General features: G+C 48.4%; 1 protein-coding gene across 1 annotated transcript in view; it reads left to right on the plus strand.

Annotated features, from left to right (window-relative positions):
• CRB1 (crumbs cell polarity complex component 1) overlaps positions 1 to 18,371 on the plus strand; it is a 121,257-nt gene extending 102,886 nt beyond the window's left edge. The window contains exon 13 of the mRNA XM_045536513.1: positions 18,159 to 18,371. Within this exon, the coding sequence (XP_045392469.1) occupies positions 18,159 to 18,371 (213 nt within the window). The remainder of the gene's footprint in view (positions 1 to 18,158) is intronic.

The following is an 18,371-nucleotide window of genomic DNA, read 5'->3' on the forward strand; positions in this document are numbered from 1 at the left end:
TAGTTACTGAAATTAAGATGAAAATTATAGTACGTACTAACTGCAGAAAATTGTTCCATTTTCCCTACCAGTCTTACAGGATGCGGCAGGCCAGGCTTGGTCAGTAGGAGCCACCCTGTTGATGGTCGTGTCTTCGGGATAAGTACTGCACGCTCTCCATTAGGGGAACCAAGTGCACAGAAACCATGTCATTTATGTTGAATCGGAATTTGATATAAATTAGTTACTTCCTGAACCAATCTCAGAGGAAGTTTAGATCCATAAAGACACAGATAGTCACCAGGGATAATCACGGGGACACCCAAGCACACGCTCACGACAGCCGTCCAGGCTCGGGTCCATTTGATGTCCTCTTTGCTTTTAGAAGAACTTTACATTCTATCAGAATGGACAGGATTGCTCGAAATCTCTATGCCTTGCAGGGAGGAGTGTAATTTCTCTTCACAGTAAGATAAGTATGTTCGGGCTGTTGTTGTTTTTTGTTTTGAGACAGAGTCTTGCTCTGTTGCCCGGGCCAGAGTGAGTGCCATGGCGTCAGCCTTGCTCACAGCAACCTCAAACTCCTGGGCTCACGCGATCGTCCTGCCTCAGCCTCCCAAGTAGCTGGGACTACAGGCATGCGCCACCATGCCCGGCTAATTTTTTCTATATATATTTTTAGTTGTCCAGCTAATTTCTTGCTATTTTTAGTAGAGACGGGGTCTCGCTCTTGCTCAGGCTGATCTTGAACTCCTGAGCTCAAACAATCCACCCGCCTCGGCCTCCCAGAGTGCCAGGATTACAGGCGTGAGCCACCGCACCCGGCCCATTTTTTTTTCAGGATATTATGGGGGTACAAACATTTCGGTTACATGCAATGCGTTTGCCTCACCCAAGCCAGGGCTACAAGCCTGCCCTTCCCCCACACAGTGCACTCTGCCTCCATTAGTTGTGGGTTTACCCCCCACCCACACCCCCACACTGACCAGCACCCAGAGAGTATCACTGCCACGTGAGCACCTTAGCGTTGGTCGGTCAGTGCCAGCTTGATGTAAGCACCCCTGGGGCCTCTTTTATAAGGTCACTAATCTCTTATGGTCATGAGGGCCATCAACCGCCACAGACCCCGTCTCCTGACCCCATCACGTTGGAGGTGAGTAGGTTTCAAGGGATGGATTTGGTGGGGGGGACGCAGATATTCAGTCCATTGCAGGACCTCACACCAAAATGGTAGCGTGTTTCTTTCATGCTAGTGTTAATATCAATAAAAAGTCCCCAATGATATTCTTATACCTGTGCTTTCACTTTGGAACTCAAATCAATACAAACCAGTGCAAACATTCCGGAATTTTTTATCATGCTATACAGACAGGGAGTTTTGCTTGAGCAGACTTTTTGTTCGGAGTTTGGTTTTTTAACCAGCTTGTTAAATGCACATAGTCTGTAGCCCAGTTTTTGATTTCTGCTAATTAAAAGTTTTCTCCAGGCATAGTTATGTTACTAAGTCTTGCTTTAAGCCCTTTTTAAAAAAAACTTCATTTGAATCTTTCTAAAGTTCTTAATTGAGGGTTTTAATTGAGGATTTTCAGGGCTGCGATGCGTTCCTATTTCTCTCAAAGGACCCGAGACATGTTCTGGTCTGGGGAGGTTTGGATATAGTCAGATTAAGTTTTCCTTCACTAAAAATCGAGCAAAGTCCCTGGATCAGCACCACTAAAAAAAAAAGAAAAAAGGTCTCTGGGGCAGCAGATGGATGTTATTCATCGTCTTAGAGTACATAAAATTAAGAAACTTACACTTACTCCCTTCAGAAAATGTCCCAGTCGTGCAGAGCAATACACAATGTGCCCTACACTGTCCGGACGTGGTGGCTCACCCGTGATCCTGGCAGGAGCTCCGGAGTTCGAGACCAGCCTGAGCAGGAATGAGACAGACCCTCCTCTACTAAAAATAGAAAAAATCAGCCGGGCGTGGTGGGGAGGTGGGTCGGGCAGGAGGATCGCTTGAGCCCTGGAGTTTGAGGTTGCTGTGAGCTAGGCTGATGCCACGGCACTCACTCTAGCCTGGGCAACAGAGCGAGACAGTATCTCAAAAAAATAAATTAATTAAAAGAAAACCGTGCCTTGTACTGAGCCGTGGGTGGTGTGAGCATTTCTGTGATTAGTGCAATTTATCTTCAGAGCTAAGGAAGCCAGAGATTATGACAGCAGACCCTTACCTGCCCGAGGCAGGTGACAGCCCAGCGCACGAGATGACCAGGCTGCCCAGGTGCTTGTTTTGGCCAGGAGTTGAGCCTTCTCTGACTCCAGGCAACGCTGATGACAAGTGCTCAACATGCAACACCTCGTTTAGTCCCCGCCGTCGGGAGTGCTCTTGTTTCCCTGCAATAGATGCAGAAACTAAGGTCCAGAGAGGTTAAGTGATTTCCTCAGGGTCACATAGTTCATGTAACAGCAAACCCTCGTTCCATTTCCCAGTATCTAATCCTGGGTTTCTATCTCCTAATTTGTAAAATATAACACTTTGGAGATTGTATTAAAGCAGACTGTCCTACCAGAAAATTCTAGAAATGGTAACATTTCTTAGTTGTAAAATGAGCATTTTAAAATAGCTGCTGTTACGTGAAGTTAACAAAAACACAAGTTTTTCAGGGGATCAGCTGTGTCCAGGTAACTCTGGAATTGTCTGGAGAACAATTGCAGGGGGTGGATGAACCCTGTAAACGGGAAAGAGACTGTAAGATTGGCTCTGTGGCCCTATGGGATCCGGTATCTATTTATTTCTACCGTTAAGTCCTCTGAATGCAAGAGGTAATCACAGCTGGCAGTATGTAAATTATCCTAATTTGCAGCTCCTTGAGGTTAAAAGTTGTGTGTGTCTGGCTGGTAGAACTGTGTTGCCACTTAATTACAAGTACAAAGGCTCTCAAATTATAGAAAGCAAGACAAGCATCTCAGCTTAAAGATTTATTTGCAGAACCCTGAGTACTGACACTGAGTAATGACCGAGGGGGGTGAGCCAGAGGTGCAGCTTCTGTGTGTGATTTGTCTTCTGCCTGGAAACAGAAATGGGGTATTTCTCACGGTCCCCACCACGGCTGGGAGGACAGGCTGCGGACCCTTTGAGGGACAAATTTGCACTTTGTAAAGGGACACTCCGGGACGGGGAGAGCTCGAGATGGAACACGAGAACCGTGAAGGTGTGCACGTGTGCACAGGGAAGGCGTTTGGGTAGTTACCTCATCAGATTGAATGTTCTGTAAGAGAAGAGGCTGCACCCTGTGTTAGCTCCCACAGCGAGGGAGGGGTATAAACAACAAGGCCACCATCCTTCGTCCAATTTCCTTTTAAAGATTTGTTGACTGATTTATTCCAGCGATCCCAGAATGCATTGTAATCACGAGCTTCTGGCACGTTCTCTTGGTTAAAAGCGTAGCGCCTTCCCCTCTACCTGGCAACCCTAACAAGTTGCACCTGGATGCATCACGCCCTGCCCATCATTTACATCCAGGAGGGCTGCGTATGTTTGACGAGGCCTCTGGTTTATCAGTTCAGTTCGGGACACCTGGGTGCCCGCGGAGCGTCGCGAACTCTGAAGCTGGTGGAACGAGGAGAAGACAACGGTAAGTTGTTTGAACATGGCTTTTCAAATATAGAAACGTTCGAGTCTCGAAATCCTGCATGAAAAGTGTCACATGCCCTGAATTGTAGGAGTCCGTGGCAGAGAACGTGCCAATTAGAGTTTTTGCATCATAAATTTAGAAGTATGTTTTTATAAGTAAAAGTAGTTTGACTTTCCACGTTTTATAGACATGTCATGCTGTCTCCCTTGATTTTGTTCATGGTGATGTCAGATACCCTTTTGCATCAGACTTTTCACAGGCAGTAATGTGCCTTTGCAAAGAAACAACATTTTTATTTTAAGGGTTACTGTATCACCATCCTCATCACCTGGCATTTACTGAAGTCAAGCACTATAGATAACATTTAACTTTATATATAAAGAAATACGCATGTATGTTTTCACATAAATTGTTCTCAGGCCGTCTCTTTTTTTTATGTTACATCTACAAGAAAATATGAGCTCTGTGTAATGGTTTTGAAACTTAATGTCTCAAAAGGAGTATGAAAAACAACCCCATAGTTCCCACGTACTAGGGAAGCCTTAAACCCTCGTGGCGGTGGGTGAACGGCTCCTGTCGTCCTGAATGCACTGCGGGCTGCTTGGGTCAGTCGGAGGCAAAGGACGGATGTGTCTTGGGGAACAGGTACGAACGCTAGGACATCCGAAAGCATTAGCTGCCTTTACTGGAGAATTAGAAACTGGAAGTGTAATTTTTAATTATGTACAAATTTCAAACTTTCGTCAAAGTCAGATTGTGCTGACGTTAGTCAAACCTAATCTAGGCATTGATCCAAGAACCTGCTGATGGAGTAAAAACTGCATGGAAACTTGTTAACAAGCAGTAAAATTATCTCCATCTCAGCAGATAACGCCAGAGCGTCCTGTTAGTGGTACATGCTGAGCTCAGGCAGCCTGTGGCCCATGCAGCTCTTTCCTTTCTGAGTATTTACGGTTGGAAGCCGCACATGGCTGCAATCCGAGTGCTGCACCTAGAAGGGGAGCTGTTGGCTCGATACCTTGTTTTCTGACACCGTGAAGCGCGGAAGCAGCTACCTTCTTAATCATCCCCTGGTAACGTGCGTTAAAACCGGAGGGCGGCACATGGGTGTTTTATACAAGCCACAACCCTGGAGATTTTCTGCACTGTTTAGTTGTTTTATTTCTGATAGACATGCTGGGGTGCTCAAAGCACAGGACTGAAAGTTGTGCGTTATGGTCCTTTTTTTTGTTCTCCGGCTGAAATGTTCAAGGGCTGTGCAGACTGTCCGCAGAGACGTTCCCTTCCCAGACACCTGCTGTGTGCCGGGCCCCTTCCTGGGACTCAGACAAACCCCTTCCACCCCTCAGCCTCCTCTGGTGAAGCTTATTCTCCTGTGTAAAGGCCTAAAAAATTAAACATCAGGGGTGACTGGTTATAGAAGCTCTGTCCATAGCAAAAGACTTGAAACCAAGTAACATATTATTACTCTTCCTTCGGCGTGTGAATATGCCAACTAAGGGTAACACGGTTGAAATTACAGGGAGATTATAGGTTACATGTGTTAATAAACCTGCTCTGTCTAAGGTTTCAGCCGTGCACGATCGAACACGCTCTGACGGTTTGGATTCCGAGCCTGCTGCTTTGCTGTGTGACTTTGGACAAATGGCTTAAATCATTTTTTAATAATTGCAATACTCTCTATAGCACTAGATTGTTGTGCAAATCAATGAGATGGGAGGTAAATGCCAGGAACGTATTAAATCCTCATCTTGTGATTGCTTCTCCCTGTCCATGTTCCGCGGTTGAGTTCCAGTGTATTTTATAGGTAATCCGGCTGCAGAGAATGAACTAGGTATCAGAAGGATTAATTGCCTGGCGGGAATGCACAAGTAACCAAAGATCTAGTTATCATCTTTGCAGTAGAAATAATATATTTATTCTGGGTTCCTGAAACTAGCAAAAGAGCCCTAAATCATTAGTTGCAAACAAAGTTTACAAAAGGGGAACAATAAAGTCACTTGGTAGAAGACCAGCTTCTAAGAACCAGTTAATAGAAATGCCTTTTATAGCAAGGCGATTTCTACCCAGGTAGCCTCACAAACAGGAGTATTTGGGCTGAGCTGGGCCGTGTTGCGACTCCTTGTCTCTTGTGGAAGTTGCAGCTCCAGGTCGTGTTGCTGAACCGCAGCAGATGGCTGTTTTTCACACCCGGTGCCGCTGGCGGAATGCAAATGCGTCTCCACACAACACGGCAGGCACGGCGGCCGTGTGTCTAATCTGCAGAGTGACCCTGAAAAGAACACGGGCTCTGAGCACATTTGCAGAGCTGGCGTCCGTCCTCGTAAACAGGACCGGGGAGGATGTTTCAAGCCTGGTGACTGATCGTGGTTTTCTTCCCGAGGCTCCTACCACAGCCGTATCCCTGAGGACAAGCAATCTAGACATGTTGCAGTAGAGAAGTTACAGACCCCAGGGAAATGTTTTTTGCAAAGAAGGGGCAGAGGGAGTGTTCTGAGGTGTGGGAAAAAGCAGAGGGAGTTGGTTGTGCAGCACGGCAGAATTGGAGAGGCTTCGTTTAGAGTCTGAATCTCAGTTCTGGGTCTCCTCGGGAGTTAAGAAAATACAATATCCCTACGGTTCAGATTATGTAAGTTAGCACGGGGAATATGCTTTTAGCAATTACTTCCACATTCAGAAAAGAGAATGTAAATAATCCACATGTCAATATGACACAGAATATGAGACAAGGATTATTCAGGAAAAAACCCTTTTGAATTTTATATTAAAACCCTTATATTGATAGCAAAGTATAGAAATATAACATAATCAAGCACTTTACCTGGGCTATCTCATTTGTTCTCAGATAGGTCTCTGAGCTGGGCAGGAAACAGAATCTGATCTTTCATTTTATTAAAATGGCCACTAAAAACCAGTGGCAAAAAAGAAGAGGAGTCAATGTGATTTGTGTTTTGAGCCTAGGAAAGGAGCAGAGGTTGTGGCACTTCTGTTCCCCTACTTTCTCGGGCAAGGATCTCCTAATCTGTCATTTCAAAGGAAGATATTGATGTTGTGAATATCATAATTACTGTGTGTACTGTACATCACACAGAATTAGAGAGTCAAAAGTATAAAATAACCATTGCAGCTATATTGTCTGATCTCATTTTATAATGGTTATTAAATTCTGTACTAAATCTATATACATAGAGCAATTTTAGTTCAGCACTATTTGTAAACTAACAGGAAAATGCTGTTAGACTTTGTTTTTGTCGCTTCCAAGAAGGAAGGCTCTAGATTCTTCGATCCTAATGTAAACGTGTCCTTTTCCCAGCTGTGCTTTTGGGCACTTAGGTGCACTGTTTAGTAAAGTCAAACATAAAGTTTTTGTTATTTTTTTAATCCTGCTAACTTTAAAACCTATAGACTTTTAGCAAATGGCTTCTGAAAGCCCAACTTCGGAAAGAACTCTTTGGTTTTAAGACTAAATATTATTTCAACAAAGCCTCCCAATATGTAAGTTTGCTGGGTGTCAGACAGCTTGGTGTTTTAAGTTTCTACGAGCTCACAAATTTTAGTAAAATTCACGTGGCATCTGACAGCCTCTCAGCTTCATGTTTAGACCAAGTCTCAGGCTGTGTTGAAGAGACAAGGGTGGGCAGCGCCAGGCTTCCCATCAAACCATTATGTGTGTCTTTTATCTTCCACCAGGCAGAGTTTGAACGGCAAGTCTGATAATTGGATGTAAACTGACAGTGACAATAGAAATGGCTCCTTCTGAGAGTATTTAAGAGAAGGTGCAGGGTGTAGACATTCATCAATGAAACCCTGAAAGGAAGGGTTTTTATTTCTATGTTTGCTTTTTAAAATAAGAATAGAGTAAGTGGCACAATAGATTATATAAACAAGGACTTCCATGACAGGCTGTCAAAGTTGAAGTTACATATTTCACGTGGGTGAGTGGACGCCATACTCTGGCACCTATGGGGGGGAGCCGATTGGAGTCTGGTCCATAAAAATGCAGCCCCCAGAGTTGGGCCGGGGGCGAAGCCACCACAGTGTGGCAGGGCCTGGTGATCTGGCAGCCACTTCTGCTGGGACGCAGCAGGGGCTGGCACTTCCGCCATCTGGGGTGTGGTGACATTTGAGCCGATCTGGTTGGTACATACTTGCCCAGGTACGTCGGAAGGACGGTGCAGTTCGCTCTGGTGACTGAATGCAGGTCTGAGGTGTGAGTGGAACCAGTGATCTGAAAGCTGGATTTACTGCAGTCTCACAACTGTTGAAAATTAAACTGCATGTGCTGCAAGTTAGGGGTTACTAGGGCATCTCATTATTGGAGGCTATTTTTTTTTCCCCCGGAGGCTGGAATCTTTGCTGAATTACTGAGGGACTTATCTGAATGTAGACTTGGACCAAATAATTTTCTTGATAAGTTGGCCATAAATCCTCAGTGAAATAAGCTTGGTGTTCTGAGCATATCTGTTGGCTTTTTGATCATTTTTATGGCCTTCCTTTTGCTGGTCAAATTATCCTTATGTGCTCCCAAAGCTGCCCTGACGTGGATTAAGTCAACACAAAGCAACAGACCTTCATTACTTTGGCAACTGGTTTTGATTTGGGGGCAATAAACATGACGACCCAGACTAGATTACCTTTGCCAAAGGGATATGTGATAAGCCACCAGGATGTCAGAGATTCGGCACCTTTTTTCTGCATAATGTGGGAAGGAATTAATAGCAGCTTCCAGACAGCTGAGGAAAGTTGGGAAGAAGGAAACCCCAGCGAGAAAATCACGTGGCTTCCAGGCGAAGCACGGTGACGCCGGCAGGTCATTAAGGCCGTCACCACCGTGTGTCTGACTCTGCTGGGCGCTGGCGGGTTCAGGGCCGGGCAGGTGAGGGAACCAGCGTGTGACGTGATCCGCGTCTTGGTGTCTGAGGGGAGATGAGACCGTCAGTGGGATTTATCGAGCAGTAGAACTGTGGAGCAGAGAGGAGTCGGCCAAGTCTGGACCAGCCAGGGAAGGGTCCTGGGAGGAGCAGGATCTGCACATTCGGGAGTTGGAGGAACGAGTTCCAATATAAAAATTATTTTTTAAGATGTTATTTTTCCAACCTTTTTTTTGTAAAAAATGCAAGCCTAAAGAGAATCAGAAAAAAGATACAATGAGCACGTGTATGTCCTTCGCCCAGATTCACCACCTTTTAACAACATTTTGCTACCGTTGTTTATCACTACCTGTATATGTGGGGGTTTTTTGGTTTTGTCTTTTGCTGAATTGTTAGACAGGAGGTTGCAGACATCGTAACAATGTACCATTAAATGTTTCAGCAGGTGTCTCCTAACAAAGAGGCCTTCTTGTACAACCACCACGCTGGCTTTGCATTCAAGAAATGTACCATCCCGTGTGCCGTATCCTCATTCAGATTCCTCCACTTGCCCTAATAATGTCCTTTATAGATTATTATTATTATTATTTTGATCCAGGATAGCATCAGTTGCATTTAGTTGTCAGTTGTCCTGCCTTTTTAGTATCTTGTTTGAACCTCAAACAGTCCCCTGCCCTTTTAATTCGTTTGCCACTGAAGATCCTCTTGCTTTTGAAATTATAAAATCAATTGGCATATTTGTCCATCGCCTTCCAAAATCTATGTAGTACAGCAGAGATGGGATATGAAGAAACTCGAATCTTTTCTGCGTGACAAAGTACAGGCCGGTGGAGGACTCTTGGCACATACGTAGAAAGGGAACTAAATGAAGCCACTGCGTTTCGAGTAACTGGTGTGGGTCACACGGGCGAGGGAGGACCCGTCAGTGAGGACACGTGACAGTGACGCTGCTCGTGCAGGTCTGGCCTTCTGCTTCCCGAGGGAGGGGACGTCCAAACGGTGGTGGCCACAGGTTTTCATTCCCAGGGGGGGAACACCTTCTGGCCAGTGGCTGCCCCTCCCATTCCACTTCTCTGTGTGTGACTGTCCCTAAGGACGTGCCCTCTGTAAAGCTTCCCTGGCAAGAGGGACATGTCCCAGCACGCCCGGCCCGTCCCTCGTCCCCCTCACGGTGTTCTGCCTAGAACACGCTTCCTTCCCTCGTGCACCCGGCAGCTTCCGCTGGGACACGTGGGGGCCGCCCCGAGGCACCTTCCCTCCTCCCGGCCTGTCCTTCCTGCCCACCTCCAGCACAACACTGCTAAACAGCAAATTTGTTTTTTAAAAAGGACAATGACTATGACGTTTAATGGTGTGTCTCCAGGACCTAATACGCGGTCTGGATGGTCGAAGGCGTTCAGGGAAATGTATTGAGTGAATGAATTGCACCACCGGTAAGCTTTCCGGGCTGTACCGAACTCTTCCGACTATAAAGAATTTAATAATGCGTTAATCGGAGCAATGAGCGTTCCAAGTGTGTGAGTCAGTGAGAATTGATCAGCCACTTTGTGCACAGCACTGCATTTCGTATTACTGGAAAGTTCCAGAGGAAACGTATACTCCTTCCTGGCAGTCGTGGGGTGGGGGTAGAATTTGCTTAATTCGCCGTGAGCTGTGGCGACACATTCTCGGCACAATCCCACCACTCGGGCCTGGTGACGGCCCTTCCCAAAGCCACCGGTGCCGGGTGTCACACAGGGGACTCGGGAGGGGAGAGTCACACGGCTTCCCTGGGGGGCTTTGCAGGGTGCAGGGAACGCCTGGAGAGTGTTCTGGAAAGAGGGGAGATAGGATCGAACCAAGGGCGCGTTTCAGGATGGAGAATGGTGGCTTGGTGGGACCGAGGATCCCTGTGGGACACGAGAGCTGCCTGGCTGGGACACGGGGTGCCCCTGGCAGGAGCCTCTCGAGGAAATGGGGACTCACTAATGACGGGCATTGACGTAAATATTGGCAATTTGTGTTTGATAGGGTTGGGTTTGATGCTGTTTTCCGTGGGCTTCCAAGTCAGATAAGTAGGGTCTTTTGTGTCGGGCGGGACGGAGGATGCACATTCTGGGGGAGCAGTGTCTGGAGGACGGTTTAGGGGCCCGGGGGACGGCTCTGACCGGGACCAGGGCTGTGGCCGGCGGGTGCAGAAGAGCCGAATGTGGGCGGCCGGGGGGGATCGGCCATGAACGGGCGCTGAGTGACGAGGACCTGGAGGAATCTGGACTGAGAGCCGTGTCGGCCGCCCGCGGTGCTGCGGGATGCAGAGTCGTGAGCTGGCGGCCGCTGTATCCTGACATGAAATACAGGCAGGAAGAGGAGACAGCGAGGCACGAGTATCCACCAGCTTCTCTGAGACAGAGACAGGCAGAGAGAACGTCCGGCCGTTGCCCTAACAGAGACAAAAAGAACAAGGCATGTGTGGAAAGTGACAGCGGCTGCTGCTGCTGATTTTTTATCTTTATTTTTTAATCCTCATTAGCCCCTGGTTGTGTCACCTGATGACGTTTCCATCCTGGATACAAGGGGCAGGACAAGGTGGAAACAAACAGATTGTTTGTGATTGATTTCAAAAAAAGGGATCCCACTCGGCTGTCCTCAGGCCCCCTCGGCTCCCCGTCCCGTGGTCCCCGAGCTGCCACATGCATGTCTGGAGCCACACTATGGGGGGACACGTGAACCAGGTAGACGCCCCGCGGTGCTCTGCGCTTGGGAGAATTAAAGCGGATTGCAATTACAAAGGTGGGCGCGGACGTCCCCCCAGGAAGGTGACGGGAAATAATAGCACCTACCTTGCTGGGTCATTAGAAGTAAATTGGTTTCTGTGTGTGAAACATCTGCAAACCCCTGACACAGGGTCAGACATGGGTAACTGTTATCTGTAAACAGTAAATTTGCAATAATGAAATCTGAGTTTGGGCTGCTGGGACTTGCTTCTTATATGAGACAAAGAGAGAGAATTGTTATTCCGAAGGCCTGTGTTCCAAGGAAAACAATGTCACATAAACCACCTGCTTACAGAGAGAAAAGTATAAAGTCACTGTCTCCAAACTTCCAGCTGTATCTGTACTTCTGCCCCAAATCCAGTGTCCTAAGTAGGAAGGAGGCCGTGAACTCTCAGGGCAGTTGCCCGACCCTGGCTCCTCGGGACCCGGAGCCCAAACAGGCAGGGGCAGGGACTCGGGCCACCAGCGTGTTCTAGCTAGCAAGGTGCTCACACGGAGCACGTGCTCAGTGATTACTAACTGAATGCGGGAATAAATGTGTCCCTTTATGACCAAGGTCACAGCGCATCTCAAATGTCAGTGCAACTGAGCTCTTTCCCTAACTGAAGTTGAATTCTTTCTTACGAGACGGAACAGGCCATGCTCGGGCTGATGCATGAGAGTCCGATCGTTCAAACTGAAGCCAGAATTCCAAATACACATCCCGATGTGAGACCAGTTCGTTTCTCTCGTGTGTGTCCTGTGCGTCCACAGGAAATGTCCGCAGTAGCTACTCCGGCCTCTCCAGCAGGGCCTGGCGTGGAAATCGCACGGAAGGTCCCAGGACGAAGCCTCTGGGCTGGGGCTCCCCGCCTGTCCCGGCTCTGCCTGCCCTGTGCTCCCCGGCTGCCAGGAGGACCCTCCCCCAGCACAGCCGGGAGAAACTGCAGCTGTGCAGCGGGAGCGACGGGAATGACTCCTGTCGGGTTCCCCCTTTCCCAGGAGGGACCGCAGCCCTGCCCGATGCTGCCTCTCCGCCCTGGGGGGCTGGAGCTCACCGTGGCTTTGTCCTCTCGATGCTGGGGGTGTGTGTGTCCGTCTCTGGGGGGAGCAGAGCAGCGAGATGCAGGGACGCGGCAGCGCAGGGGAGGGTGACATCCGGCACATGCAGGGCCCTCCCGCCCCTGTGCCCTGTCGCCCGGAGGGAAGGGGGTGGTGGTCTCCGATCACATCATTTCTTCTCGTTCCGTAAAGGGGTCGTCTGGCTGACGTGTACCCTCCTCTGCCACCTCCCACGTCCTCTCTTCGGGCTCTTTACTGCCTTATCCCCCCATAACTACGAAGTGGACAGTGTGTTTATGGGTGAGAATTGGCTGCTGGAGCAATATTAATTTTAAAAACAGAGTTTTGGCACATATTCAATATTACTATGGAAACGGCTGTTTCTAGCAATTCACTGACAGGACGTAGTTCAAGGACACAGTCCGTGGGGGAGGCTGTGGCCGTCCACCACATGGGGGACCTGCTTGTCACCACAGAGATTCGCAGGAACTCTCTGAAGTCCCAAACACAGACTCTTCCTCTCATTTAAAAACAATCGGAGGACGAGCATGAAAGAGATGTCTTTATTTTGCTTTAGATAAGCAGACGGAAAATGTTCTAACTAGCACTTTAAAAACAACGTATTTGAAGTGAGTTTTTCCATCAATCACTAATTCTCATAATCGTACATGATGGTCTTCCGCGATGACGCGTGTAACACGGAACACACACGCACAGCTAGTTCCCGAAGCTCGAATGGTGAGGCCGGAACATAACCTGTAACCAACTGTCACATTCAAACGTCGTGACTTCCCGTTTTCAACTGTCTGCACACATTTCTACACGACCGACACACACAGCTGGATTCCAAGAAGGGCGTGAGCTGATTCACCCCAACACAGTGCTCTCCAGGAGCCACTTTTCCACCCTAAATACAGCCACTGCTTTAACCACAAACATTCTCCCGCTGATTTTATAAAATTTAGCCACGAGACAAAGAAGGACCCAAAGGGTGATGGTAACAGCATCAGTTCTTGAATTTTCTTACTGTAAGCCGAAGCTCTAATGTTTCAGTTCTGTTCACTTGGAAATGCAAGGTACAGTTTTCCAAGAAATCCTGCAACGCTTCACGTTTTTCCAGGGCTGCTTCTGATGTGTTGTGTGTTTTCACATCTTCCACCTGCTGTCGTCGGCCTTAAATATTATGACGGGCAGATCCTGAGGCTAAAGACAGAGTTGTCTCATTTCTTTTTTCTTTCCAGACAAGCTAACTCATTTTGTGTTTTCAGAATCGGATGAGTGGTTCAGCGATCAGTTAATGAGGGGACAGGCGATTCCGATGGGCCCAGACCGCGGCCCCGTCTGCCGGTGCCCTCGGCTCCAGGGAGAGGGTGCCGGGAAGCCTCGTCCCTCCCAAGTGCAGCTGAAAGATGACATTTTGCAAGAGCGGGCTGTGGGTGGCAGGAGTCCTGAACTCCAAGCAGGACCAAGACAATAACCAGGGGAGGGTTTCTAACAAGAGCAAAGCAGGAACCCAGTTCTCATTCTGAGCTTGTGCGCGGGGAGGGTCCCTTTGTACGCTGACGGCCACAGTCCTCAGATTGGTTCTGAGACGCCAGAGTTACTGGCCCCATTTTGCAGATGGGAAAACATCTGTAGAGTAAAATTTAGCATATTTAGGGGGCAAAACTGGACTCAAACTTGCTTGTCTGTTCAGCAGGTACATGCCGTTTCCAGTCCCCTGTCAGAAGAAGCAGTATGCAATTTCTTTTCTGGATTTAAAAAATAAAAGGCACTAAGGTATGGTTCTAGCATATTCTGGCACGCACTAGTCAGGTGAGAAGGTTCAAAATAAGTTTTGACAGTGTCACCTCAGAATACCATGGCTTGACCTCGCTTGGGTCCTTTACAGCCAGACCCAATCGATCCTTCAGAATGAAACTTTTTTGGGGGAAAACCTGAGACACCTATTTATTCTGCAGATACAGGGTTCAAAGTAATCACAGTTTAAATTAATCACATATAAAATATACATTTAAAAAAGATGTGAACATAAGTGACTACAGATTACATCATCGTTTCTTTAGCAAAAAACCTTCACATGGTATTTGCAATGAATTTGGGGGGTATCCTTTCAGGAAAAGGTTATTCGAACGCTCAGTGTTGGAAACAGAACCACCAGGTCTGCCCTGAAATCTCATTGCACCTGGAGGGATCCACCGTCAGCTCATGTGTCACAATAGTGTCAATTATCAAAAGATCCAGCCCAATGCTGTGTATTTTAAGCATAATTGAAGAATAGCAGAGCAAAAAAATCCTTCCAGCCGTGGGAATTCAAAAGCAAAGTGTCCTCAAGAGGCGATTTCAGACCCGGCTCGTGCGGTTCCCTCTGGAGCTTAGTGACCGTTTGACACAGTCGGGGGGACGGTTTCATCAAAAACTTGACGTGAGGCTGGGACCTGCAATTGAGGTTTGTGGGTTGGCTCCCTCGGTCGCACTGCAGGGTCCTGAGGGAATCCTGGCTCATCCTTTGTAAGTAAATAGAGTTAGGGATGATGATAAATGGCATGTTAATGGCCACTAACATCTTTATGTGTGGAGAACTTACGAGAAGCTGTGCTTTGTGTATTTTGCGTTCCTTGTGTTTCATTTAGTCGCGTCTTAATGTAAAGCAGATACTAATACTCGGCTTTGTAGGTGAGGAGGATGAGTCTCTGAGAGGGGAAGTGACTTGCTAGTGTCCCAAGCCCCTGCCTCGAACCGAGCCCTTAACCTCTTCGCGACCCAGCCGGGAGTGGCAGGGACGGGGCTGGGTCCCGACCTTGAATTTGCTCTGTCTTCTTTCTCCCCACACTTCTTTTTTTTTTTTTTTTGAGACAGAGTCTCACCCTGTCACCCGGGCTGGAGTGAGTGCCGTGGCGTCAGCCTAGCTCACAGCAACCTCCGACTCCTGGGCTCAAGCGATCCTCCTGCCTCAGCCTCCCGAGTAGCTGGGACTACAGGCATGCGCCACCGTGCCCGGCTAATTTTTTCTATGTATATTTTTAGTTGGCCAGATAATTTCTTTCTATTCTTAGTAGAGACGGGGTCTCGCTCTTGCTCAGGCTGGTCTCGAACTCCTGACCTTGAGCGATCCTCCCGCCTCGGCCTCCCAGAGTGCTGGGATGGCAGGCGTGAGCCACCGTGCCCGGCCTCCCCACACTTCTGAGGACAGTGAAGCAGCTGCAGATTGAGGGTCTTGGTTCCGCCAATTCACAAGATATGTGAAACCGTCCCCTGGTCCAACCAGAACTGTGGGACTCAGGAGGACGCAGGATCTGCCCCCAGAGTCCCTCTTCCTGCCGGGTTGAGGTGCAGCAGGGGAGGCTCAGCTTCCCCCGCGTGATCAGTCTCAGGCCGAAGGGGAAGAGAAGGGCCCAGAAAAGTTCAGAAAAGCAGGCGATTTCTCTCGGTGGGTGTGGACGCTCCCCAGCAAACCCTTCCGGGAGAACAGCCATTGATTCACTTTCGAAGATGACACAATTTACAGGACAGATTAAGATTAAATCAACATCTAAGAACGAGAGTGCGTGTGATCTAAACGTCCCTAGATGACACTAAGGGATTTTGTTGGCCGGATTCCATCTGCCCTTGTGTGTCCCAGACTTTTGACCTTTCAAGGCCAAGTCTATGGCTCTGTTCATTTTTCCCAGCCTAGAGTTGTTTTTATTGATAAAAGACATAATTACTCACAAAAGCAGGACCACACAGTACGGATGGGAGCTTGTCCTCTAGCTGAGGTGAACTGTTGAGTGAGGTCTATGACACTCTACATGCGTCACTCCTAAGTCTGCAGTAACCAGAGGATGAACAGTTGTCACGACCCAGAATTTTCCGTAGTAATGTGAAAGTGGAGAGGGGTGGGTAGTGATTATTTCTAACTACCTGAGTAAGTACCAAGTTCCTGAGTGTTTTCTGGGCACCTGAAACTAGCTTTCCCCAAACTGAACTTACGCTCTTCCTACACAAACTGTTCCCCTCCGACGTCCCCAGTTCCCCTGGTCATCCAATACGGCATCATCTCTGCCTGTCCTCTGCTCCTCCCAACCCCACACAGTCTGGCATCAGTGATGCCGGCTCTGGCCCGGGAATCTCTCTCGGCTGTTCTCTTCCTTCCATTCTCGCTCCTTGGCTACGTTTAGACCCAGGTCATCTCCTATCATGACCGATAACACAAACTCCCCTTTTTCTACCTCGAGTTTCTCCCGCATCTTCACTGTCTCCCATCCTCTGCGCTGTTACTGGGTCTTGTCATGTGATGCTCCTGCTCTAACATCTTCAGTGGCTCCCACTGACCACGGGACAGAGTCTGAATTGGAGTGCGGCATCCGAGTTTCTTGACAAGAGTCATCTCCTTTATGGTTTTATTTCTCACAAACTCTTTTAATCCTTTCCCGATTCACATATGCACATTCACGGACAATATCTTTGGTCACACTAGGTTTCTTACAGTTTCCCCCAATTCTAAAGGCTTTATATCCTCTTGCCTTTTTTTAAGATTTCAAATTGTTTCATCCAAATGGAATTTCCTCCTTCGAATACCTGAATGTCCACTAGTCCTTTAAAGAACAATCACATGCCTCATTTCAATCCCACTCCACCTACACCCGGTACGATACACGTATGACACACACAGTCATTACACGTCTTCACAGTGTGCTGTGATGCTTGTAGATGTGCGTGTGTCTGTATGTCTCCTTGTCTCCTGTCCCCAGAGCCTTTGAGTTATCTTTGTCTTATTATTTCTTAGCTCAGTACGTGCCCACCGTGAATGGCCAGTCAGTATCGCTGAATGAATAAGCAAACTGAGGAACCACACTGAGCGAGGCTCATAGTGAGCAGGTCCAAGACAACGCTGTAAAGACGTTACAGTCTCATGTTAGTTGTACAATGACTTAAACCAAGGCACAGGGACCAAAACGACTAAGGGTAACACAGATATTAAAACTCCCTGGGATGTTAAAAGGAGCAAAGATTTCATCTGCAAGAGCAGATTGGTTTGGTGACATGGGGACGGGTCACAGAGGAAGCTAAATGAGCAGGTGAAATCGTTGGCTCCTGCTTTCACTCTGACAGAAACATTTCTTTGAAAAAAACAGGAAGCAGTCGCTATTTGAATTTTTTAACTAATATTAATATTTCCGTGCAACTTGGTCCTAGTTTCATGTTGCCGGTTGCTGCGCTGATTGATAGGGTTCGAGTCTGCTGAAGTGCTTTGCAGACACTTGTATCAGCACTGAGCAGACCCCTGTGCACAGGTAACAACGCTGAGAGCCGGAACCGGCCCCTCCCGCCGGGCTCCACCTGCAGCTGCCCGGTGCCCGGGGTCAGGGTTGAGCTCACTCAACTGTCACATCGAATCCAAATCACAGTTATTACTACAGAAACCGCCTTCGGTCCCTCCTGTGTCTCAGGATCTTTCCCACGCGACACAACTAATTTAATTTGCTTCCTTTCACTCAAAAGGCTATAAAACAATCATTTCTTCAGTCCCAAATCAGAATTTTTTGGCCAGGGAGGACAGAGACTGAATACTAGAGTGCCGTAGAGCTAGAACGATCTCGCGAATGAATGTGCGGGTTCGTCTCTTGCCCCCGATGCCACACGTGTGATCTCAGGCTCTCGGGTGGACACGCTGAGTGACCACAGGAGATACTCGTGTCGTGCCACGTTTTCTGCATGCAGATCTTGGCTGCGAGATCCATGAGCGTTTTCCATGACCTGGGAAGAGGGGCTTGGACTTGTCCTCAGTACCTTGGTCTTTCTGCAGCGCTGGGTGGTGCCGGCCCCCCGGTGGGTTTCACTCCAGGGCAGTCCGTTGTCTCGAGCGTTTGTCCTTCTCGGGATTCACGTCACCCTCGTTTCCACCCGCAGCTGGCGGCCGGCCTGCTCTCGGGCGTCTTCACAGCCGTGGGCTCGGCGACCCTGGTCTCGCTGCTGCTGCTGCTCCTGGCCGTGGCCGCCTCGGCCGCCTCCAGCAGGAGAGCCACGCAGGGGACCTACAGCCCCCGCCGGCAGGAGAGGGACGGGCCCCGCGTGGAGATGGGCAGCCTGGCGCCGGCCCCTGCCGTGGAGAGGCTGCTCTAG

This window comes from Lemur catta, chromosome 23, assembly GCF_020740605.2.
Source record: "Lemur catta isolate mLemCat1 chromosome 23, mLemCat1.pri, whole genome shotgun sequence".
Taxonomy (NCBI): Eukaryota; Metazoa; Chordata; class Mammalia; order Primates; family Lemuridae; genus Lemur; species Lemur catta.